We start from the raw sequence: 25,870 nt of genomic DNA on the forward strand, positions 1-25,870 counted from the left end.
AAGAGTTTCTTCTCCAATCGTCCATTTAGTAATTTCCACTGTCTTGACTATCTCTATTGGCCCTCTCCATAGCAGTACTATACATTAGTTGCACACTATCAATTTTTTTACTTTTATAGCTCTTTACATCAAGCTGTTGACTTTTACATTTGTTAGTACTATACATCAGTTGCACACTATCAAATTTTTGACTTTTGTAGCTCTTTACATCAAGCTGTTGACTTTTACATTTGTTATAACAAGTGCCAATCCACTTTGAGCTTTTATTAGAAAACACATCAGCAAGCCGTTAGACTTTTCTTGATTCTCACAAATTGGTCATTAAACGCTTCTTGACATATTCTTGCAGACCATATCATTGACTTTTTAATATAAAAAAATTAATCACATAATAAGACCTATATACCATGAGGGAATAACGCCTAACTTACCATCAGACATTCAGTCACCATATAATTAATGGAGATAATAAAAGACTATTGGAATATGTATATTGAAAGAGTCTCAAATATAGCAAGTCGTAAATGAAATGGTTTAATGCAATATATTGTAGTAAGTACAGATATAGATGACTAATTTACAAAGGCTATAGCCGCTAAACAAAAAAATAAACTACAGGCATAAGACAAAGAATCAACCTGTGCAAAGAAGTGGATATTAGTAGAAAAAAAATAATACATTAAGTCTCTAATGAAGAACCGGATGGTTCATAACATATGTGTAGTTGTGCACAACAATAAGAGCATAAATAGTACACACATACAAACATAAGAATAACTTACCTTTACCGCAGATGTCCTTCATTTTTTGACTACCCAAGTCGTCCAGTTGACCACCACCTAAGTCAACAGTGTAGGAATTATGTATACCAGTTGAAGGAGATAGTTGCTTGTAAAATTATTATCTAAAGTAAATCTAGTGCTGGCTTAAAGGTGTTTAGTACCTCAGTCCTCACCTAAATCATCAAACCATCATGTTTAACATAGTGAGCAGTTGATAGGGCATACGTCCCCATCAAAATCATCCATTTTACCTGAAGACACTTCCAGTGAAATTCTCTTTTTCATACCTACAAATCAAATGTATCTACATAAGAAAAAAATTGGCATAAATCATGATAAAAACGTACTACATTACATTTTCAAGGAAACATATGACGCATTGCTTAATATACGACACAAAGCTCCTTGATAACTATTTCGGTCATGATGACTTAGATACACTTCATCCCAGCATTGCATTGTAGACTTTAATCATAAGAACCAACATAAATAAAATTACTTTTCTAATATATAATAGTTTTTCTAATAATTTGTAAAATTTAGTATGAATCCAAATATACGATTTGTTCACTTTCTTTTGTCTTTTAGAAATCTTGATCCAAGCCCCTTTGCTTTCCAAACCAAACTCTTTTCATCGGATTTCTGTCATATTATTCCATTAAGGCATTTCATCAAACAACACGTATGCAAAGAAAGAAACTTTAATGATTAGACAAATTTTATAAGAGATACAAACCTTGTCTTTCTTCTCTTTGGAATCAGAATGACTTGGAGCTTTCTTATCCGCAGACAACCAACTTCCTATCTTCCCCTTTTGCACTCCTGTAATAGCCTATAGCAACAAATAGATATAGCATTATCATGGAAAAAAAAAATCACTCTAAATATTCAATTAAGATGTAGAAATAACACTAACTTCAAAATAATCTAACGTGACTAACCTCTAATCACCAGGTTCGCTTCCCCTGCCTGGAATCACAAGTGTTGCCTTTAGGTATCTTGCCACTATTACTGCATCTGTAATCTGTTTTAAAGAGTAAACCACTCTGTTTAAAAAATAAACCACTCTTTTAGTGGTTCAAAAGTCTGTTTGACCAAAGTCAAACCACCGTTTTAACCCAACAGTGATTTCAAACATCTGTTTCTCCACAAAGACTATTACCTTATAATAATCTAAAGCAGATAAGAGAATTTTATTAAACAGATTCTCAATTGCAACAAATTAACATACGAAAGCAAATTCTTGAAGTCAAATATGGTGAAACTTATAAATTTTAAATATTTGATATTATAGGGAAATGAGAGTCGTTAACAAAACACTGTTTTAACCCAACAGTGGTTTCAAACCACAGTTTTAACCCAACAATGGTTTCAACAATTGTTTTCTCCACAAAACACTGTTTTAGCCAAACAGTGGTTTCAACCACTGTTTTCTCCACAAAACATTGTTTTAACCCAATAGAATATTACCCAACAGTGGTTTCAACCACTGTTTTCTCCAAGCCCAATTTGATTTGTTTTAGCTAAACAGTGGTTTCAACCACTATTTTCTCCAAGCCCAATTTGATTACAACAGCGGTGTTGGTGCACTTGTGTCTGTACTTTGTCTGTATTCGGTCACGATGTAAACGATGTCCTTGTTATTGTTGTAAGTTGACCAAGTCAACCATCCTCCGGTTTGACTTGGACAACAGTTTGTAAAATGTTGTAAGATGTTCTGTGTCGAAGGATAGCTAATCGAAGGATATTGTAGATCCTTCGATGACATCGAAAGATAGGCTACGAAGGATAATGTTAGACTTCGAAGGATATGCAATCCTTCGAAGTATTTGTAGATCCTTCGACAGCTTTGTCATCGATAGATGATCTTTCGATCATCTATCGGATCCTTCGGACCAGACATCAGATGCTGGGTATATATATACCCATGCAGTGTATGTTAGAAGGCAGATGCACACAGATAGAAAGATAGAGAGTTTGAGAGCATTCTGTCCGAACACACACACACACACTTGAGAGTTCGCAGAACAGATTTGTGAACATAGTGCTTGTAACCGAATCCTTTCATACGTATTAATACAGTGGTGTTAATCGGTGAATCTTTGTGTGTTGTGCTTTATACTTGTCTCATCCCGGTTTGCTTGCTAGCTTGGATTCCGCACTCGCTAGTGGGTTAGTATAACAAGGTTTAGGTTCGTCATCCTCCGTGAAGGGACCTACAAGTGGTATCAGAGCTAAGGCTCTTTACCTTGTTTAAAACCGGGTTTTGTTCAAGTTCTTCGTGTGTTTGGACACTTGGTTTAGCACCCGTTTTTGCTGGTTTTACTGGATTTTTAAACTGAAAAACGTGTTTTAAACTAACCGGGAGTGTTCAAAGGCGGGTTGGGTAACTTAAAACTTGTTTTTAAGTGATTTGGTGTTTTCCGGTCATTATTCCGGTGACTGGTTGTTGTCCATTTTGGGTAAGTTTTGTTTGAAAATCTTGGGTTGGTAAGAAAGTACAGTCTGCCATACCCTTTTGCCGAAAGTTGACCTTACCTATCACATCACCTTTTCACCAACCTTTCACATCAGTGTCAGTGTGTCAGAGTCGCTCGAAAGATATCTTTCGACATCGAAAGACCATCTTTCGATCAAGGAAGGATCGACAGATCATCATCTTTCGACCCATCCTTCGGAGTCCGAAACATATCTTTCGACCAGGGAATCTATTCGAAAGACAGTTCATCGAAAGATAAGGATATATACTCAAAAGATAAGGATCTTTCAAATAGTGAATCCTTCGAGCTTGTGAATCTTTCGAAATCATTGTTCGAGATACAACAGTGATCTTTCGAGCACTGTTGATCCTTCGAACAAGATTTGATCTTTCGATTGTGGTCTGTTTGTTGTTAACAAGTTTCTGTGATTTTAGATCTTTCGAACAGGATCCTTCGGCTGTGTGATCTTTCGGAATATTCACTTAGCATTTATTTTGCTTATCAATCATGAATCCGAATTGGTGGAATCCGGCTCCAGATAGTGGTAAATATACAAGTTCAGGTGTCACTCCCTCATGGTGGGGTACACCGGCTCCAGACGATGGAAAATACACGAATACAAGGTCATCTCCTTCATGGGCCGAGTCTCCGGTATCGACATCTTCTCAGGGAAATCAATGGGCATTGGTATCGAATCAAACTCCGAGCATTCAAAGTATCTTATTAAGCGAAAGTGAAACAGGAAGTTTGAATCGACCTCCAAAGTTGATGCATTTGAATGAATATTCAGGATGGGTTGAGAGATTTAAAACATATGTTCTTGGTCAAAATACCGAACTGTGGATACGTTTCACTACAGATTTCGATCAAGCCATAGAGGTTGCTGCTTCAGATACTGCTACGTTTGCCGATCTTCCAGAAGATAAAAAGAAAACCTATGATCTGGAAAAGAAGGCATACGCCATTCTCACTCAGGCGTTAAGCAGGGATATCTACCACCAGTTTGTCAGCTTCAAGACAACAAAGAAGTTGTGGGACGGATTGAAAACCAGAGGAGTAGGAAATGCAGCAACACGTCAAATGCGTCATGATCTTCTCAAGAAAGAATTTGATGGTTTCACTTGTATGGATAAGGAGTCCTTGGGTGTTATGACAAGCCGGTTTTATCATTTGCTTACGGAATTGGACAATTATGGTGTAACGACAACTCAAGCTGAAGTGGTGAAAAAGTTTGCTGATGCTTTGCCTCCCCAATGGAGTAGTTTCTTGGAAATCTTGAAGTACAACGGAGTGTTGAGAACCACTAATATCAACGACTTCGTGCAGCTTTTGGAAAACAAGGATCAGGAGGAAACATTAAAGGCAAAAAGAGTTCCAGTGGCGCAAAATCCAGAGATGTATTGTGGAACTTCCAATTCTTCGTCTGCAAGAACCGGTCCACATGCTCCACTTCAAACGGCGTTTGTTACTAGCACGGATATGTATGGCAACCCTGTGCAAGTTCCTGTTAAGCCACCTCCCACCACAGATATGTACGGAAATCCAATACAACCACCTCCTCCTCCGCCTCCTGCTCAACAACAACGTGCATGTTATGGAGGAACATCATCTGCTGGTCAACAATCAAAGCCAGGTACAGTACAGCTCGACACGTCAAGCTTCTCTAAAATCAGTGTAGAAGTAGCTAAGGAACACATGGAGCTGCTTAACACTGTAGTGAGTGCGTACTGTGGGTTAATAGAAGGTCAGATTGGCAACATTAATCTGACACAAGAAGATTACAGGCAGATTGATAAAGAAGAGATGGACTTGATGGACATCAAGTGGGCCTTTGCTAGTGCTGTGAGAAGAGCAAAGGATTGGATGGAAAGTACTGGCAGAACCAGCTTGGAAAGTAAGCGAGACACCAAGTATGGGTTCGATAAGCAGGCTGTAAAGTGCTTCAACTGTGGTGAACGGGGGCACTTTAAACGGGAATGTACAAAGCCAGCACAGCACGGGAATCAAAACCCCTTCAGAAACCAAGGCAACCAGCAGAACAGAAACAATGAGCGTACATTGGTACCCGTCAACAACCAAACCAACCGGGCACTTGCGGTTCAGGTGGATGAAGGTTGTGACTGGTCAATCCAGTTGGGTGGTGATGCTCCCGATGGAACAGCATGTTTTGCTCAAGTTGTGAAGAAGCTAGCTCACACCAGTGGTGGAGAATCTTCTGCCAGTGGTGGTGAATCGTCTGAAGATGAAGACTCTTCTGGGTACAGCAGAAGTGTTGATGAAGAATCATCCAATTCTGGTGATGATCATGTGGGTGAGACATCTAATGTTTCGGATGATGCTGACTTTGATGAGCTTTTGGAGGAAGCTGCAGCAGAAACTCAAAGAAGATCTATTCTGGTGGATCAAGCTGCTTATACTTCGTCTTCTCTCCATTCAGCCTTTATGGCTAATGTCGACGGTTCATCAAGTCAGGTATGTGTCGATGAACCCACTGCTGTTAATTGTGATGAATGTGCTAGGTTGCATGATAGATGTGCTGATATGGAGAAAAGTATGTCTGAGTTGCAAGACAAACATGATGCTTTACAAGCTAGTTTGTTTGACTTGCAAGACAAACATACTACAGTTAATGAGAACTTGGTTGACTTGCAAAGTAAGCATGACGCTTTGCAAGAAAAGTATGATGTGACTTTCATCCACAATCAGAAATTGACTGTGGACCTTTCCAAATGCACAGAAGCCAATATGTTTTATGAAAACCATGAAAAAGAATTTAAGTCAATGATTGAGACATTAAAGAAAGATAAAACTGAATTGACTAAAATGGTTTCCAGAAAACAAACGGACATTAATTTGTATATCTCACGTCTTGAGACAATGCAAAAAGAAATGGTCTGTGTAAAAACGGAAAGTGAGGCAATCCAACTCAAGCTAGATAGTTATTTGAGTTCTAGCTATGTGTTGGATCACATCATTGATGTCCAAAAGGAGAAAAGGGACATGACGTGCTTGGGATATAAGAAATGTCCACCTCCTGTGAGACACAATTATGATGCCATGCCAGATGAGGAGGACAGAGTGTTATTTGCACCTTCTGTGCCTCTAGATGTTAAGGAGTTTGCTGCAGGACTCGGATACCAAAAGGAAGTATCCTCAGATTCAGATGTGTCAGCAGATACATTTGTAAGTGCTGAACAGAATCAAGATCCTCCAGTTGTGATTGAGGATGCTGATTCTTCTGATGATGAATCAGATGATACTGTCCCAGCAAAGTCTGATGCGGTAGCCAAAAATGAGGACATACCTCTCGAGAATCACATTCTATGTGATCCCCCTGTAAAACCCGCTAAGACTGTTGCAATCGAGTCTTCATCTGAGAATGAGCCGGAGAGTGTGAATTTGCTGTACACTCTAGTTGGTGATGATAAAATTTACTCAGACAAAGATTTTCCCATTAAGAATGTTAATCAATCCTTAATCTGTAAAGTCTTTGAAAATTCAACAAGTAAGTTTTTGGGAAAGACAGGACCACGTGTTACAGTTACACAGTGTCCTCCTATTCCAAAGGCTGAAATTCGAAAACAATTTGGAAACAAGAAATTACCAACAGTGCCAAAACAGCAAAATCACACCAAGCCCAAAGGAAAATCACCGGCTCAAGTCCAAAAGAAGCCGAATCAAAAGAAGAAGAAAAACGTTAACTTTGTGAAATCGACGGGAACGGATAAAATTGAGACTTTTGAAAACAAATCTAACTTAGATTTTGTCAAGAAAGCTATTATACAGAAAAGGAATGAACCAAGCAGTTCAAAAACTAGTACCTCGGGTTCACAAAGTTCAACATCATCGGCTAATCGATCACATGATACTTCGGGGTTTGTTGAACGAAGATCATGTTTTGAGTGTGGAACCATTGGACATATAATTAGAAATTGTCCATATCTTCATAAGCAAAAAGAAAAGGTTGATGTTCCCCGTGACCACAATGACCGTAAGCGATCTGTTTCTGCAAAACAAGATCCCCGACTTGTAAAAGAAAGGGAAAAGAAACAGAAACGCCAACAGGTCAAGAAGATTGAGAAAGCAATTAAAATCGATGTGGTTCAAAAACAATCTGTTGCTGTAAAACCAGACAATTCTAAAACTTCAAACAATCAAGAAGTTAAAATTTTAAAGAAAGACACTGGTAAAACAAAACAGACCTGGAAACCTAAATCGGTTACTGAATCAGGGGGACCATCACAATTCACCAACCATCAAAGACAAGAAGTTATTGTCATTGATGAAAATGGAAGACCCAAGACCACAATGGCTTGGGTCCCCATCTCCAACTAATTCATTTGAGTTCATGTGCAGGGTGTTCCAGGAGGAACTGTCAGTAGTCATTGGATTGTTGATAGTGGGGCATCCAGGCACATGACAGGCGACATGAAGCTTCTCTATGACGTTAAATCTATTAGAGGAGGTTATGTTGCTTTTGCTGGAGATAAAGGTGGATATATAACGGGTGAAGGAATGATATCTAACGGGATTGTCAGCTTTGACAAGATCAACTTTGTGCAACAACTTGATCACAATCTTCTTAGTGTTTCTCAAATCTGTGACAAGCAATTTTCAGTACACTTTGATGCTAATGGATGTTATGTGCTGAAACCCGGCTTCAAAATTCCAAAAGAATGGATTCTCTTGTCGGCTCCAAGGATAAATGATTTGTACGTCCTTGATATGAGCCAAGCTATTACTACGTCTGCACAAGCAACTTGTTTCGTTTCCAAAGCCACTGAAAAAGACACTATCTCTTGGCACAGACGAATGGGTCACATTCACTTACGCAAAATGAATCATTTGGTTTCAAATGAATTGGTGAATGGTGTTCCCCTCAAAAATTTCCATCTTCAAGACGTCTGTGTTTCGTGCCAGAAAGGAAAGCAAACAAAGAAGAAGCACCCTACAAAGAAGATCAACACGGTGGCAGTTCCTCTTGAACGCTTGCATATGGATTTGTTCGGTCCTGTCAAGCACAAGAGTATTCGGGGTGATCAATACTGTCTCGTGATTACTGATGATTATTCAAGATTTTCTTGGGTAGCGTTCATGGCACACAAGAGTGAAACCTTTGGCATCATCAAAAACTTGATCATTCAGATTGAGAATTTGTATAAGTTGAAGGTTAGGCGGATACGTAGCGACAATGGTACTGAATTTAAAAATCATTCCATGGCGGAGTTCTGCACTTCAAAGGGTATTCTTCATGAGTTTAGTGCAGCTTATACTCCTCAATAGAATGGTGTCGCTGAACGTAAGAACCGCACATTGATCGAGACTGCTAGGACAATGTTGGTAGAGTCACAGCTACCCATTCCATTCTGGACTGAAGCTGTGGCCTCTGCATGTTACACATTGAACCGAGTCCTTACAGTCAAAAGGCACAACAAGACCTGCTTTGAGCTTCTTCAAAAACGGAAACCAGATTTGTCTTATCTAGAACCGTTTGGAGCTCCATGCACAATCATCGATCCTAATGGAAAGTTTGGGGCAAAAGCAATTGATGGATACTTTCTTGGGTATGCCACCCCTAACTTACGAGTCTGGAATCTAGAGACTAAAAGGGTCAAGGAATGGTCTGAGGTCAGAGTACAAAGGCACACCTTGCCAGTCAAAAATCCGGGTCAACCTTGGATGTTTCAGTACGATGACTTCTTCAATTCGATCAATGTTGAAGCCGTTGAAGAAAGTGCTGCGGCTAGGATGTTTTTCGAGAGTGACAATGCAACAGTTTCACCGGTGGTTCGTCCAATTCTTGTTAATCAAGAACCATCTTCTTCGGTGAACAATAACACTCTCAACAATGAGGATTTTCATGATGCAAACGAATTGAACGAATCTTCAGAGGATGATGAATTTCTAGATGCAGATCAAGAAGCCCCTACAACAGCAGTTCATGGTACTTCAGAGGGTACTCCTCCAGTGGATGCCCATAGAACAGCTGAGGCTACTGCATCATCCTCTTCGTCAATTCCGGGCCTTGATTTGGTTGTTGATCTTAATCTCAACAACCTGGGTATAAATGTTCCAGTTCCAGATAATCCAGAAACAAGGATTCATAATACCCATCCTCAACAAAACATCATTGGAAATGTGCAAAGTGGCGTTCAAACGAGAAACATGTTGCGAAACAACAACAATGCAGGCTTGTATGCAGCTATTCGAGAATCCGGGCAACAAAACGATTGGTCCTTCACGTGTGATGTCTCACAGGAAGAACCAAGAACTTGGAAAGAAGCCTTGAAAGATAACGCTTGGGTTGAAGCAATGCAGGAAGAGCTGCAACAATTCCAGAAGCTGGGTGTCTGGAAACTCGTAGAGAAACCTGCTGGATACAAGAAGATTGGTACCCGTTGGGTTTTCAAATGCAAAAAGGATGACCGCAGAGTTGTTATCCGAAACAAAGCACGTTTAGTCGTTCAAGGTTTTCGTCAGATTGAAGGGATCGACTACAACGAAGTATATGCACCAGTGGCACGTCTCGAAGCAATTCGAATCTTTCTAGCCTATGCGTCCTTCAAAGGATTCAAGGTTTATCAGATGGACGTGAAAAGTGCATTCTTACATGGTGTGGTTGAAGAAGAGGTGTACGTCGAACAGCCTCCAGGTTTTGAAGATCCTATCCATCCCGATCGGGTTTGGTTGCTCAACAAAGCTCTCTATGGTCTTCATCAAGCACCGCGAGCTTGGTATGCAACCTTATCTCACTATCTGCTGGAGAACGGTTTTCGTAGAGGTCTTATCGACTGTACTCTTTTCATCAAAGAACAAGATGGAGATCTTCTTCTGGTACAGGTATACGTTGATGATATTATTTTTGGTTCTACTAATGATGTCTTGTGTAGGAATTTCGAGCGCATAATGCAGGATAAATTCGAGATGAGTGCTATGGGGGAAATGACCTTCTTCTTGGGCCTACAAGTACAACAAACAGAGTCTGGGATATTCATCCATCAGACTAAATATGTTGGTGACATCTTGAGCCGGTTCCAGATGTCTGATGCAACGCCCATTGGTACCCCATTGCCAACAAATCACAGAATTACTCCTGACTTGAAGGGAGAAGCTGTTAGCCCCTCAAACTATCGCGCAATGATCGGATCTCTTATGTACCTCACAGCATCAAGACCAGACATAATGTACCCAACGTGCCTGCTTGCCAGATATCAAGTTAACCCGAAGGCCTCACATCTTGCAGCTGTCAAGAGGATCTTTCATTATTTGAAGGCGTACCCTGACACCGGTCTGTGGTACCCTAGGGATAATAACTTTGAATTGGTAGCTTTCAGTGATTCTGATTTTGGCGGATGCAAAATCGACGGCAAATCCACAACGGCTGGATGTCAGTTTTTAGGAAATCGCCTAGTCACATGGCAGTGCAAGAAGCAGACGTGCGTTGCTACATCAACATGCGAAGCTGAATACATTGCTGCTTCAAGTTGTTGCTCCCAAGTTCTTTGGATCCAACAACAAATGCGGGACTACGGTTTTGAATTCCTAACTACTCCTATTTACGTTGATAATTCTGCTGCTTTAGATATCACTAGAAATCCTGTGCAGCACTCAAAGACCAAACACATCGAAATCAAATATCACTTCATACGTGATTGCTTTGAGAAAAGGCTAATCGATGTTGTTAAGGTCCACACCGATGACCAACGTGCCGACTTATTTACCAAAGCGTTTGACAAATCAAGATTTGACTTCTTATTATTGGTAAACGGCATTAAGGTCAAGCAAGAGTAAAACCAACATCGGAAAATCATTTTTGTAAATATCTTTGTGTGTTTTAAATTTGTCTTAGTTTATTGATTTTAGGGGGAGTAAATCCAAAAATCTGAAAATCCAAAAACATCGAAAAATTTCAAAAACTCAAAAACAATAGAAAAACAAAAATGAGTTTCCTGGCAAGCAAAAGAGAAAATGATAGTACATCAGTGGTCTATCCAAACCTCTTTAAACCTTAAATGAAAAACGATAAGCAGCTCTATATAAGATGTATCGGTAGGCTCACAATCATTTTAAAGTGTGCAGGATGATATAAATCTTAAATCGACTGAAGACCAGGTGGGAACCATTCATTGGCATATGGTCTTAGTACCGAAATTTCGTTTGATAGATTGTCGAGGTTCTGAGATATTCGGTCTTTATGCTGCTTATCATCTGGGTATCATGGTTGTATCTTTTACCGAAAAATAACGGGGACGCAAGTCTAGATCTTCCATGATACTATACATACGTGTACATATTACATACTGCATTCGACCTCAATAAGTGATAAACAATCACATGTCCAAATCAAATAAGTGATAAAATATCACATTTATCCGGGTGTCAAGTTCGTCTCTCTGCTGTACGGAAGTACTGACCTGTTCACGGACTTGCACCTGTGCCCTCATGCATATGAAAATCAAGTTCCTCATCAATAAGTGATTATATCACATAGGGCTTGTTTTCAATCAAAATAAGTGAGAATCTCACATCATATACGGTCAAACAGATGATAATCGGTATACTCACCGGTAAGATGAACTCTCGTGCATACCTTGATACGGGAATGTGTCGTGATGTGGATGAACACCGGTCGGTAAGTATAAATCATACCTTAACGTATCCCCTCGCCATGATTACATCTGATAATTTGAGCTTAAGTGGACAACAATACCGATAATTGTTATAGGATGCTTATCTTAATATTAATTAACTGAACAACAAGAGTGTTTTGGCATGGCCGTACACTGATATGATTCTCTTACCCTCGAAACTCGCAAAAAGAATGTTTGTATATATTTATTTATTTACTGCTTAACTTTTTTTTGTTTTCTTTTAAACAGTTTCGTCGTTTGGTGCATATCAGCACGACATTAGCGGTGATGTCGTTTGATAACACTCAAAGGATTTTAAATTGTTGTCTTTTAATTTCGAAAATACCAAAAAGATTTTAGGCGTGTTTTAATATAAAAATTCAAAAAGCCAAAAAGATTTTATTTCTGCTTTATTTTCGATCGTACGATGTTGGAACTCTAGTCTTCGTTACCTGAAACCTGACTGAAAACCGAATTGACTAAATCTTCATAAACGGTCAAAATTTGCAGATTTTGAAAGTTAGAATTTAAAAATTTATTAAACTTTCAAACTGTCGGACGGTGTTTGATTGTGACATGGTCATACGTGTGTCATTTGTTTATGCTAACTATATTCCAAGCAGTTGTTCTCATTACGCGTTTAGATTTCTTGCATGTGCAGATTCTAAAGGCTAGGAGAACATGGTCGATGACAAAGCTTCGGAATGAAGACACGACATGAAGGCACTCAAGAGATGAAAATGATCGAGTAGCTGCTGACCATCATCAACACCACAAGGATCTCACTTCATAAAGTTCAAGTATTTCACGAGCATAACTCAAGGGGGAGCTTATGTTAAGGGGGAGTTTGTCAACACACTTCCTACGTGATACGGGTAGTTTGTTGATACACTCTCTACTTTCAATACGTGAAGACTTTGAAGATCCTCCGACTTTGAAGACTTGAAAGGACATCAGAGTTTTGAGAACTCGAAGACCAAAGACCATCGAAGTTCGAGACGAGTCTACAACTATAGAAGATAAAGACAAAGCTACAGCCAAGGGGGAGTTTGTTGGTGCACTTGTGTCTGTACTTTGTCTGTATTCGGTCACGATGTAAACGATGTCCTTGTTATTGTTGTAAGTTGACCAAGTCAACCATCCTCCGGTTTGACTTGGACAACAGTTTGTAAAATGTTGTAAGATGTTCTGTGTCGAAGGATAGCTAATCGAAGGATATTGTAGATCCTTCGATGACATCGAAAGATAGGCTACGAAGGATAATGTTAGACTTCGAAGGATATGCAATCCTTCGAAGTATTTGTAGATCCTTCGACAGCTTTGTCATCGATAGATGATCTTTCGATCATCTATCGGATCCTTCGGACCAGACATCAGATGCTGGGTATATATATACCCATGCAGTGTATGTTAGAAGGCAGATGCACACAGATAGAAAGATAGAGAGTTTGAGAGCATTCTGTCCGAACACACACACACACTTGAGAGTTCGCAGAACAGATTTGTGAACATAGTGCTTGTAACCGAATCCTTTCATACGTATTAATACAGTGGTGTTAATCGGTGAATCTTTGTGTGTTGTGCTTTATACTTGTCTCATCCCGGTTTGCTTGCTAGCTTGGATTCCGCACTCGCTAGTGGGTTAGTATAACAAGGTTTAGGTTCGTCATCCTCCGTGAAGGGACCTACAAGCGGTTTCAACCACTGTTTTCAAACCCTATAAAACTGAATATCAGATATTTATGCAGTTCAACAATTAGAGACCACGGTCATTCATTTGTAACCCATTTTCTTACCACGGTCACTCAAGTCAACTTCTTTCCTTTGACCATTATTACATCATCAAATAATATAATATTAATTAACTATGAATTCTGCACATAATCTTGAAAGAAAGATAAGTACCATGGGAATGGATTGATCCTCCTCCTCATCTTCAAAGATCTCAATACTTTTCGTTGATTGCTTCAGTTTCAAAACCACCTGATTTTGACAAATAAAGAATCATTTTTTACAAAATATACAGTATATATTTTTAAACAAAAATCTTCATGGGTATGTGGTGAAAATAGTACCTTATGCAAACTCTTTTTCTTGTTGACAACTTTAGCAGCCATACCCCTTTAGTATAAACAAATATCTCAGTAATCTTAATCATAAACAAAACCTTAATTTTTTTCTAAAAAAAAGATGTAAAACTTACCCTGTGAATGGTCTGTGAACTTGACTCATTACACTGTTTTCCTCGTAATCATTCCTTCTAAAGATTAAAAAATAGTAAATATAAGCAAAATTATTCTTTGATTTTGTAAAGCTCAATGTTATTAGGTTGAATAAGTTTTTGACGTCATGAACGGACTTGAAAGGTTTTGATCCTTTCCAACACACTGGAAGAGTTTTATCTTCATTTGCATCGTAAATCTGCTTTCGTTTAAGGTCATTCATAAGCTGCAACACAATATATTTACCCGACAAAAATATAATTAATAGTAGATATACCTATTCAAAAAACTTCAATTAGTAATACCTAGTCAACACTCAAAATGCATAACAATCTAGCTTCTGGTTTCCCTCGTAATAATAAACATATTCACATCAATGACTAACTATAAACAATCAAAAAGTTGGATAGAATCATATATGCATACCAATTGGATGAACATATAATAGCACTAAAAATATTTGGATGAACATATAATAGCACTAAAAATATATGGATGAAAACCATGTATGAAATAACATACTTCTCTATTGAAACTCTCCCTTCCTATGTCTATAACTCATACGCTAGAGTCTATAATCACACTTCTTAGTGGCTCCTGAAAAAAAAACTAAATTCGCGAACAAAGTGCCTTCATCGAGCATATTTCAATCCAAATAACGAACTCAATAGTCTACCCCTAGATAAACACAACTTGAACCTCATCTAAACTATTTATAACCATATTCGACTTCCAAAACCCTAATTCTCAAATTAACACACAAAAAAACCCTAAAAATGTAACAGAATGAAAAACTATCTTTCTTTCCCAACATTTGATGCCCCATCTTTCTTATAAAACTCACAGATATCAACAAACACTTTTCCATTCCAGTTTCTAACAGAAACCCTACGGTTTTTTGAGACTTCACAGATGAAGATGTTACCGTCCTCTTCTTCTTCGCCACCGGAAGTCTTCGATGATTTCTTCCAAGGCGCGTTCTCCGAGATGAAGTCTTCTTCCTCTTTTCATACAAGTCAGATCCATAAATGATATTCAAGATTCAATGTTTAATTGAACAAATTAGTCAAAGATAAAAGTCTAATTTCAATCGAATTATCCAAATAAAATATAAACACGAAACAACAATGATCTGATCAGCAACAAATAGATGCTGAGATCTAATCATAAACGAAGCAAAGTGAAGAAGATAACACACAAAAAAAACGATTTGTAGATTAAAAGGATGAGCGTATAGATCTAAAGCGGCGTACCTTAGAGGTGAGAGGAGTGTTCATGAGATCTATGGTCCATAATTGTTGATATCATACGATGAGTTTGTCTTTATATTTAGAGTTTCTTGAAAATTAAAGCGATGTACCGGATCGTAGTAGAACACGATCTTCTTGTTAGGGTTTCAAGTGGTTATAGAGAAATTCAACCTCGAGTTGAGTTTATTTGCTGACCATCGTCTTTTACTGTGTTTTTGGTTTGTGATTGTTGTTGTTTGTTGTGTTTCTAGTTTGTGATTGTTTGTATTTTGTGGTGGTGGAACTGAAACTGAACCGAGAGAGAGATCTGGATTTGAGAGAGAGAAAGTGAGTTTTAGAGAGTTGAGTTCTTAGAGAAATTAAGAAATGTATGTTATATATGTATATTTTGAATCTAGAGCCAAAATTTTGAATTATGAATGTGAGCAGAGGTATTTTGAATTTTGAATGAACATCAGAGGTTTCAATTATGAATGAGGGCAGAGCTTTGAAATATGAGGGAGGGTCAGAGCTTTGCCCTTTTGTATATGTGGGCAGACCTTTGAAAAACTGATTGTGGGCCAGAGCTTTGAATTTTAAAGTGTTTTATATATTAAGCTTTATGATGTCACTATGGCTCCCTCTATGGCTGCCACCTCAGCTTTGAAAATCTTGGACAACCTCTATGGCGGCCACCTAAGCCTTGCTTATGTCACTCAAATTTCTCCTTTTATAGAAAGTACTAGCGGTAAAACCCGTGTGCAAACACGGGTGGTTTCTTAGAAAACCATGCATAACACATATTAATAGAAAGTATAGATAGGTATATAGATATTGTACCAAAACGTGTTATCTATTCTAGCTAAAAGACAACTATAAACATAGGTTATTGGTTAATATATCAATTACATACGATTATTTCCATTCTCTTATCCAAAAAAGCGCGTATCCACCCATTGACAATGTAAACTGTTTACCCAAAAAGACAATATAAACTGTTTATAGACATATGTACATATAAAAGATGTCTAACAAAACTTAATAGAATTTTAATACAACTTAAGTTTCAACAAACATTAACTACAAATACACAATCACCTGCCTCAACAACTTTCAGCAAAGCTAAATCAAGGAATCAGCAAACTTTAGAAATCAGTAGATCTTTATTCTCTCATCAACCTTTCCCGGATTTTCCCTTTGAATTGAGCTCAAAATCCAAGGAATCAGTATCATCTTCATCCCTATCAAGCTTAAGGTTAAAAAGATATTGGAGGTCAACTGGATTCAGACCAAGTGCATTCTCCCTTAATATCTTATCAACACTACCATCGGACTTGATCAAAGTCAATTCATGGGTCTGTTTGTTAGACTTCCACTTTAGTATTTTTGGGTCTGACGGGTTTCTTGGGATAAGTTTTATTTGAGAGGAGTTTGGCGATTGAGGCCTACTTGCCAACTTCTGAAGTGTTTGAGCAACTTGAGCTTGTAATTGCAATGAAGCGTCATCCAATCCATATCTTAACTGATTTCTGATAGACTCTTTTCTGATTTCAGTTTCTCTCTTTTCATCTTCCTTATCAATCAGTTGTTGTCTTTTTCTTTGGTTCAAGGTAGCAATGGATACATCTGCTGATGAGAACAACTTTTTAGATGTAATGGTCTGCCGACGTCTAACAGTGGTTTCATCTTTGTATACTGGCTTTTTAGGAAGGGATGGATATGTCTTTCTTTGCTCTTCTAGCTTATTGTAAGCTCGATCAATATATTGCTCCTAGACCATTTTCCAATTTGTCTAGCAGTCCTATAGTTAGCTGCTACAAGTTCTGCCCTCATTCTCTTGTACTTCAACACTTCATCCACTTCAACCTTTTTGTATTGTTTCTAGTTGGGAGCATATTTTTCCATTTGAGGATCTTTATTCATCATTTCAATTCTATTAAATTCCTCTTTAAGAGCTTCAAGGGGCCAGTCTTTGAAATCAGACCTGTAGGCTTCGTAGGGCTTGGTATCCATGATAATGTTTAAGAAATCACTCCTTAATGTCTTTTGTAGCTCAGCATTTGGTGACAGAATTGACATTTTCTTACTCAGGTCTCTAGCAAAATCTTCTAACTTCTTGACTTGACTAAGCCAACGTTGCATGCGACCTGATAAGTTGGTGTCTCCTAGCCCTTTACTCTCTTCTTTTGCTTGATATTCTGCTTGTTTGCCCTTTAGCTTCAGATATTCATCAATATTCTTTGGAGTTTCGAATCCATGAAGAGATGGGAAGGTTCTTTTGGATGGATCATCCCTCTGTGTAAAATTGAGTCATTTCATCTTGAACTGCAAGCAGTTACAGAGGGAAATTTACTTCCAATGGGTTAATTTTTGTTGATGGAGGTGGAATGAATGGTTTGGGTGAAGTTTGAATAAATGGAGTAGCTGATAACGGAATTGGTGCGGGTATATCTTTTCTTCCTTCTCATCTTCATGCACCAAGAATTTTCTCTTTCTTGTGTAAACAGATTTTGGAGTTGGAGGAGTTTGGGAAGAAGAACGTGCTATGAGTGTAAGGGTTGATTGTGATGGGAATTTAAATTGGGTAGAATCAGTGGATCGACTAACAACTGTTGAAACAACTGGTGTCTCAACCGCTGTTGTCTTAACATCTGTTGAAGCATTTGTTGCATCAACAATTGTTTTAGTAGAGGTTGGTAGCGGTGATGAGGATTTTGTATTCTACTTTTTGACAGGTGGTTTTTCTGGTGAGAGTTTTTCTGTTGAAGCATTTGTTGCATCAACAATTGGTTTTTCTAGTGGTGATATTGGTTTAGGAAATATGACAATAGGAGATTTGTTGTGTTTGTGTGATTTTCTTCTATTTGAGGTTCCAATGTTGAGCACTTCGTCTTCCTCTTTTGTATCCTTCCTCTTCTGCTTTCGTTCAATCTCCTTATCTGTCTGTTTGTTAAGGGTATCATCAATTCCCTTTTTCTTACCAGTATCATATTTTCTAGAAGATTTTGCAGAAGTTTGCTTGGCAGGCTTTGGATTTTGTTTTGGCTGATTCCTTGGTGTTGGTTTGCCAAAGTTTTTCATGGAATCCTTTTCCCTCTTTTCAGCATCATCTTCATCGTCTTTTTCAAACACAGGTGCAGGGGTAGTACCTAGTTAACTTTGCAATGCATTCTTTTATACCCTTGATGTCAGCCTGTGTGTCTTTGTATCTTGCTTCAACCATAACTCTAATTAGCTTCATGTGGGAATTAAGTTGAATCTCAGCCAGTTCCCTTTGAGCTGTAAGAATGGGTTGTACTGAATTCCAAAGCTCTTGGCATAACTGCAGATGAGAAGGTCGACTTTTGAAAGCATCCACCAACTGTTTCAATTGATCTTTCATATCAGCAACAGTGCTTTCCAAGTTGGATATCCTCTCCGTCAAATCCTGGTATTTTAATCCATCACCTAACTTAATAGGATTATCTGAATTCCCACTAGAGGTGGTTGTATCTGCTTTTGAAAGAGGAGGTATCTCCAAATTTTCATTAGTAGTTGCCCCTTGTTCTTGGTTCTGGGGCCTTCCCTCTGCATCAGTGGTTACCTTAGTGATCTCACCAGTGGTTAACTTGAACTCACCAGTGGATACCTTGGTAGACACAGTAGTGATTGCCTTCAAGGGAGTCTGACTGATGAAACTACTATCCAAATGTAAATCAGTGGATTTGACATTTGTAGTAGCTGCTCCACTTGAAATACCATCAAGAATTTGCTGAAATTCAAGAGGTGTAGCCTCCTCAACTATTTCTAGGTTAGCTAATTGAATAGGTTTAGACACAGCTATTATTGAAGTTAAACTCTCAGTAAAGTGTTCGTGGGAGGGACTGCTATGAGTCTGAATGTCAATAGCTTAAAGTAGTGTTACAAACTTTGGTGGAATAGAAGATGAAGGGATTGCTGTTGAAAGAGACATTGCCCTGGAAGAAGGGCTTTTAAGCATACTCTCATATGAGGGTATGACATCATATTGTGGTGTCCCTGTGAATACAACATGTTCCTTTTGTGAGGAATCATGAGGAGTTTGGTTTAAGGGTTGAGATATTTCTACATGTTGTGAGGTAGTAGCAACAGTGGTTTGTAGTGACATCTGTGTTGTCACAGGGTTAACCTCTGGGAACTCATCTTCCAGAGGACCCGTTTTGGTGGTTTCGGTGGGCTTTTTGGATTTTGTTTTGGTCTTTTTTGGTTTTGTTGGTGAGGGTTTCACAGCAGTGGTTGTAGTGTTGTGATCACCAAGAGCAGTGGGCTCAGCAACAAAGGTTTGGGGAGCAGTTGTGGACTCATCTAAAATTTCCTCATTCCCCTCTGCTTCAGTTGTGGAAACATATCACTCTTTAGCCATAATACGAGTAAAAGTTTCAAATGTTAGACTATTCATTTTAAAAGCTTTACCTTTTTTAAAAGCTTTTTGAGAAACATGTTTTTGCAGGTAGTAGCTTAATAGTCTAGGAAACATAAGAAAAGCAGCAGTTTTCCCCTTTTTAATGTTTTTTAAATTTGCAAACAAATCAGCAAACCGTGCCTTGGAGTAGTTAAAATCAGTATTTATCAAAGTTGCATACCCCAATGACTGAATTTTCAAAGGTATTTCATTAAAAGAAGTAGTTTTATTTGAGCGACAGATTAAGAGAGTATGGAACAGGAATTTCATTGGTGGTGGAAAATTACCTTTAAACATAGTTGCTTTATTCAACTGTCCATCATATCCCCTCTCAATCAAGTCTGTTTGAATCTTATTTTTCGGGAAAGATGTCTTACCTGCCAAGTGGTTTACCCCAAATGTTGTTGATATGGTAGTGGGGGTAATAGCAACCGATTCACCTCTTACTTTTAAAGTTATACTGAATACCACATTGTTTTGTTCTTCAATATTCGCATTTGCCCAGAAATCGCGTAGTGTCTCTTGGTAAATGGGTGCGTCGGCGGTAAGAATGGCCTTATATTTTGATGATGTAAGAACATCAATCATTGAATGATAGAGAGTATTGTTCTCGGTTTTCTCAAAAATAGCCAGGTAGTTATGCTGCTTTTTCATCATCAGAGCCATGATCGGAATTGAAACTTGTGAGAGGTTGACGAAGAAGTGTTGAAGAATAAGGTGGAAACCGCTTTGATGAATTTTAAATTCGAGATGAAGGTAAAGCCTCTGTTTGGGGATGAAACATGGTTTTATAAAGTGAAGAAGTGAATGCTGACGTGTCAGAAGTTACAAAGATCTGATCGCTAACATTTTTCCACGTCAGAACCTCTGCTCTGATAACGGATGACAGTTGTTTAGAAACCACTGTTGGGCAACAACAGATGTTAGGCAACAATGGTAAGTCAGTAGTCCTTAGATTAAACAGAACCTATGAGAACAGACAATATCCTTCAGTAGTGTTTGGAAACCACTGTTGGGAAACAACAAATGTTAGGCAACAATGGTAACTCAGCAGTCCTTAGATTAAAAAGAACCTATGAGAACAGACAATACCCTTCAGCATTCTGTTAAATTTTTAGTCAAACACAGGTTTGGAAAACAGTTGTTTTCAACAGACTTTTAATATAAACAAATAAATTGAGTATCAGCAGTCATTTAATGCAAAACATTTAAAAATAAATTTTAATGGGAAAACTATAAAATTAAATATCAAGAAACCGAAAGGACAAATTTTAAACCTCGGGCATAAAAAATTAAAAAAAAACCTCTTCATTTAAACACCAACAATACTCTACATGGCAAACACAGGCTTCTACTACTTCATCGAACACAAATGTTGTAAACAGTGGTAAATCATCAGTCGCTAGGATAAACATAACTTATTAAAACAAATAATACCATTTAGCAGTGGATGAATTTTTACCCAAACAGAAGTTGATTCAAAACATCAACAAATACTATGAAAACACTAATAATTAGTTTTAAATTGATTTTATATATTAAGACTTATGATTCTGATGCAATAATAACCTCAGAAAAGCATTGTCGGACAGCCTCTCTGCCTACCACATCAACTTTTCTTATGTCACCGCAATTTTTAGAGCAAAACAGATGTTTGCACAATAGTTGTTTTCCACAAACTTTCAAGAGTTTTTAAAAATATTTAAAAAATAGCTATTTTTTAAGAATGGAGAGGTTTATAGGGAGCCAAATTCATATATGTTATTTATAGGGAGCCAGATTCATATGTAGTTTGAATTTTGAATTTGGAGCCAGGATTCCTAATTGATGGAGAAAGGTCTGGTGGCAAGAAAAGCTGCTTCCATGGGGTTGTCAAGTGTTTTCGCTCGATGATTCCATTCTTGGTTGGTTGGTTTGGCCCTTGTTCCTATAACTCGAATCCTAGCCCAGTATATCCCATTTTAGTTTTACACCAATGTGAACCTTACGCCTTTTTCACTCTCTGATCGAGGTTCTCGGCATTGAAAAATCTTCGTAAACTAAATGACACGTTTATATGTTGACATTTAAGAGATATATAGTCAAGAAAATCAAGAGCAATTGTGATATATATATGCGGATTAGACACCAAAAAATAAACACTCAAAAAATGGCTACAATTTAAGGAATGTGTTTAATGACGGCATTGGATTCCTAATTAATGGAGAGAGGTCTGGTGGCAAGAAAAGCCGCTTCCAGGAGGTTGTCAAGTGTTTTCGCTCGACGATTCCATTCTTGGGTGGTTGGTTTGGCCCTTGTTCATGTAATTCGAATCCTAGCCCGGTATATCCCATTTTAAATTTACACCATTGTGAACCTCACCCCTTTTTTACTCTCTGATCAAGGTTCTTGGCATTGAAAAATCTTTGTAAACTAAATCACATGTGTATATGTTGACATTTAATATGTATACATTCAAGAAAATCAAGAGCAATGGTGATATATATGCGGATTAGACACCAAGAAATAAACACTCAAAAAATGGCTACAATTTATGGAATGTGTTTAGTGACGGCATCAGATTCCTAATTGATGGAGAAAGGTCTGCTGGCAAGAAAATCTGCTTCCAGGAGGTTGTCAAGTGTTTTCGCTCGACGATTCCATTCTTGGGTGGTTGGTTTGGCCCTTGTTCCTGTAATTCGAATCCTAGCCCGGTATATCCCATTTTAGTTTTACACCATTGTGAAACTTACGCCTTTTTTACTCTCTTGTCGAGGTTCTCGGCATTGAAAAATCTTCGTAAACTAAATCACACGTGAATATGTTGACATTTAAGAGATATACAGTCAAGAAAATCAAGAGAAATGGTGATATATATGTGGATTAGACAACAAAAAATAAACATTCAAAAAATGGCTACAATTTAAGGAATGTGTTTATTGACGGCATCAGATTCCTAATTGATGGAGAAAGGTCTGGTGGCAAGAAAAGCTGCTTCTAGGAGGTTGTCAAGTGTTTTCGATCGACGATTCCATTCTTGGGTGGTTGGTTTGGCCCTTGTTCCTGTAACTCGAATCCTAGCCCGGTATATCACATTTTAGTTCTACACCATTGTGAACCTTACACCTTTTTTACACTCTGATCGAGGTTCTCGGCATTGAAAAATCTTTGTAAACTAAATCACACGTGTATAGGTTGACATTTAAGAGATATACAGTCAAGAAAATCAAGAGCAATGGTGATATATATGCTGATTTGACACCAAAAAATAAACACTCAAAAAATGGCTACAATTTAAGTAATGTGTTTAGTGACGGCATCAGATTCCTAATTGATGGAGAAAGGTCTGGTGGCAAGAAAAGCTGCTTCCAGGGGGTTGTCAAGTGTTTTCGCTCGACGACTCCATTCTTGGGTGGTTGGTTTGGCCCTTTTTCCTGTAACTCGAATCCTAGCCCGATATATCCCATTTTAGTTTTACACCATTGTGAACCTTACGGCTTTTTTACTCTCTGATCGAGGTTCTCGGCATTGAAAAATATTCATAAACTAAATCACACGTGTATATGTTGACATTTAAGAGATATACAGTCAAGAAAATCAAGAGCAATGGTGATATATATGCGGATTAGACAATAAAAAATAAACACTCAAAAAATAACTACAATTTAAGGAATGTGTTTAGTGACGGCGTCAGATTCCTAATTGATGGAGAAAGGTCTGGTAGCAAGAAAAGCTGCTTCCAGAGGGTTTTAAAGTGTTTTTGCTTGACGATTCCATTCTTGGGTGGTTGGTTTCTGTTGGTGCATACGTCTGTCGACTTCGTCTTGTATCGAGTCTTGCATTGTTCAGGGCACGAAGATCGAGAAATCAAGTCAAATGGTTAATTCCGCTTGAAGTTGTCATCAAGTAATTCCGCACGGAATTACATTGTATTTCCGTTTGAACTTGTAATCTCGTTTGTAGCATAATTTCGTGTGAACAGGTAATTCGGTATGAGCTTGTTCAAGCGGAATTACCATGTCTATATATAGTTGTGATTTCGTTTCATTTGGAATGGAATTAGAGTGGTGGTTTCCGACGGCGAAGCTCTGTCGGAGTGTCATCTTGCTGTAAAACTGTTTCAGATCAATAGAAAACACAGTTAAAGTGAATATCTAGCTGAATCAACCTCAATATGTCTATTTCCGCCTTTCATATTGAATAGAACACCTCTGATCGACTCATTTCGGGTCCGTACACGATCCTACAATTGGTATCAGAGCACAGGAGGAGGAGTTCAACCGATTTCTGTAGGATCGTGTAACGACCAAACGAGTCGATCAGAAGAGTGCTCAGACTGAATCAGAGGCAGAATTCATTGATTCTGTCTTTGTTTAGCTTGTATTCACTATTAACTGTCTCGTTTATTGATCTGGAAGCAATTTACAGCACGTAGACACTTCGACGGAGCTTCGCCGTCGGAAACATGAACGTTACAACTGATTTCGCCCGTATGGTATTTATAGGCAAGTGATTTCGCTTGAACATCCTCAAGCGGAATAACATCTTAAGCGAAACAACCATCCAAGCGGAATTACCACTCGAGTGGAATTACAATGCTTGATTTCGCTTGAGATTATCATCTGATTTCGCTTGAAATGACTCCGTGTCATTTCAAGCGGAATTACCTATAAAATCTCATTTCTCGTTTTACGAGCACTGATCTATCAGTTCTAACCTAAGACTCGAACGAAGATGAAGTCGACAGACAACTGCACGAACAGACTCCCCCTTGAATGTTGACGGAATCTTCAGTGAGAGTCTTCAACATGACGACTCTTCAATCTTGATCGGTCTGCATGACTGATGTTCCAGGATCTATCTCTTTGGCTCTAACCTCGTCAGACTCCCCCTCTCATCAAGCTGGGATATTCTGTCTGGAATTAGCTATCACCTTGTGTCACACCCCTATTTTCCACGTGTCACCGGTGGGCCCGGTGGGGAGTATCGTGACGTCATTGATATCATCATAGTCAAACAACACAACATATAATATGCACAGCGGAAGCAAAAGATATAGATTTATTTCAACTGAACAAAATGTAATGTTTAAGTATTACAACACAGTCGAAACAGATCCACAGGCGGATCAAATAAAAAGGAAAACTGTTCAACAGACTTTGACATCTAAAGCTTGCGAGACTTGAGTAATGATGCCTGGAGTAGCCAGCCTATTACGTCTAGCACCTGCACTTAGCCTTTTTGGAAAATACGTCAGTTTGCACTAGTAAATACAACTTAACTGACTCATTTTGAGAAGAGTTTGAAAATTGATTTGAATGCACTTCGGCAAAAATATTTTATAACTTGGGACAATTATTCAAAATAATCTTGTATACAGTTTTACTCATTTGACGTCCATTAGGGCCGGTTTGTAGGGCCGGACTTAAGTTAACTGACACGCCACAGGTATAATGCCCACAAGGTCGATTCCTTATAGTGGGATACCAGTTTTTACATAATGCAGCTGTTAGGTGTACGCCTACACCCCGTGCTTAGGTCGTGGCCATTTCATGAATGATGCCAAGGATATCCGGGACATGGTCATTTAACCCCCAAGGGCCATACACCAAATAATACATATCAAACAGGTTATGTAAATACATCAATCACAATACGATTTAAATGACTACATACACCCGACCAAGCGGTACTTTTATAGTACCGTATCCCAAGCCCGTATAGGGAAAATAAGTTAAGGGTATTTACCTGAGCTGAATATAAATTCAATCCCAGCCGTATATCAAATCAGAAAGTACAGATAGCTTTTACTGGGCTCCTAATCTGGAACGAAGGTTTTTAATAACCTATTAGAATCCTAACGGGTCTTTAATTAAGCTTAGACTTAGACCGGTTAGTTTTCAAAAGGAATACACGGTTCAAACGCATGATGAAGCGAAGACCGGTTTAGAATGTGGTTTTGACCCAACAAGCTTGAATACTTGTTTAATATGGGTAACTTAATCACATTCTGAATATTGAGACAAAAATGATTTGGTTTGACCCGTTTCGGCTTATATATGCAAACTAGTCACATAGGCCGATCCGAACGCGAAACATGCGTAACGGGTAACCATAAGAGTCATGAA

General features: G+C 38.3%; 1 protein-coding gene across 6 annotated transcripts; it reads right to left on the minus strand.

Annotated features, from left to right (window-relative positions):
* Positions 1–511: 511 nt before the first annotated feature.
* Positions 512–15,693, minus strand: LOC110897385. Of its 6 annotated transcripts, XR_002568613.2 has the most exons (9): positions 15,368–15,693; positions 15,040–15,117; positions 14,096–14,152; positions 13,968–14,013; positions 13,689–13,875; positions 1,724–1,806; positions 1,519–1,614; positions 956–1,069; positions 512–839 (listed from the first exon to the last, which is right to left on the minus strand). XR_002568613.2 is itself a non-coding variant. In XM_035981907.1 (3 exons), the coding sequence occupies exons 1-3, from the start codon at positions 14,335–14,337 to the stop codon at positions 13,750–13,752; spliced, it is 414 nt and encodes a 137-aa protein (XP_035837800.1). In that variant the 5' UTR covers positions 14,338–15,693; the 3' UTR covers positions 13,589–13,749. The 6 variants fall into 6 exon arrangements, 1 of the variants encoding a protein (XP_035837800.1); XR_002568614.2 differs by lacking the exon at positions 15,040–15,117; XR_004877000.1 differs by having other exon boundaries at positions 14,096–15,117.
* Between the last annotated feature and the right edge of the window lie 10,177 nt (positions 15,694–25,870).

The sequence above is a fragment of the Helianthus annuus genome, chromosome 13, assembly GCF_002127325.2.
Source record: "Helianthus annuus cultivar XRQ/B chromosome 13, HanXRQr2.0-SUNRISE, whole genome shotgun sequence".
Taxonomy (NCBI): domain Eukaryota; kingdom Viridiplantae; phylum Streptophyta; class Magnoliopsida; order Asterales; family Asteraceae; genus Helianthus; species Helianthus annuus.

What these genes read in the sequence shown, in the direction of transcription:
- LOC110897385 (XM_035981907.1), bottom strand. Translation starts at nt 14,337, where the DNA reads ATGAATGACCTTAAACGAAAGCAGATTTACGATGCAAATGAAGATAAA. An exon ending in GTTCACAGACCATTCACAGG is followed by an intron (nt 14,014 to 14,095) that starts GTAAGTTTTACA and finishes TTTATACTAAAG; the next exon opens with GGGTATGGCTGCTAAAGTTG. An exon ending in AGAAAAAGAGTTTGCATAAG is followed by an intron (nt 13,876 to 13,967) that starts GTACTATTTTCA and finishes TGTCAAAATCAG; the next exon opens with GTGGTTTTGAAACTGAAGCA.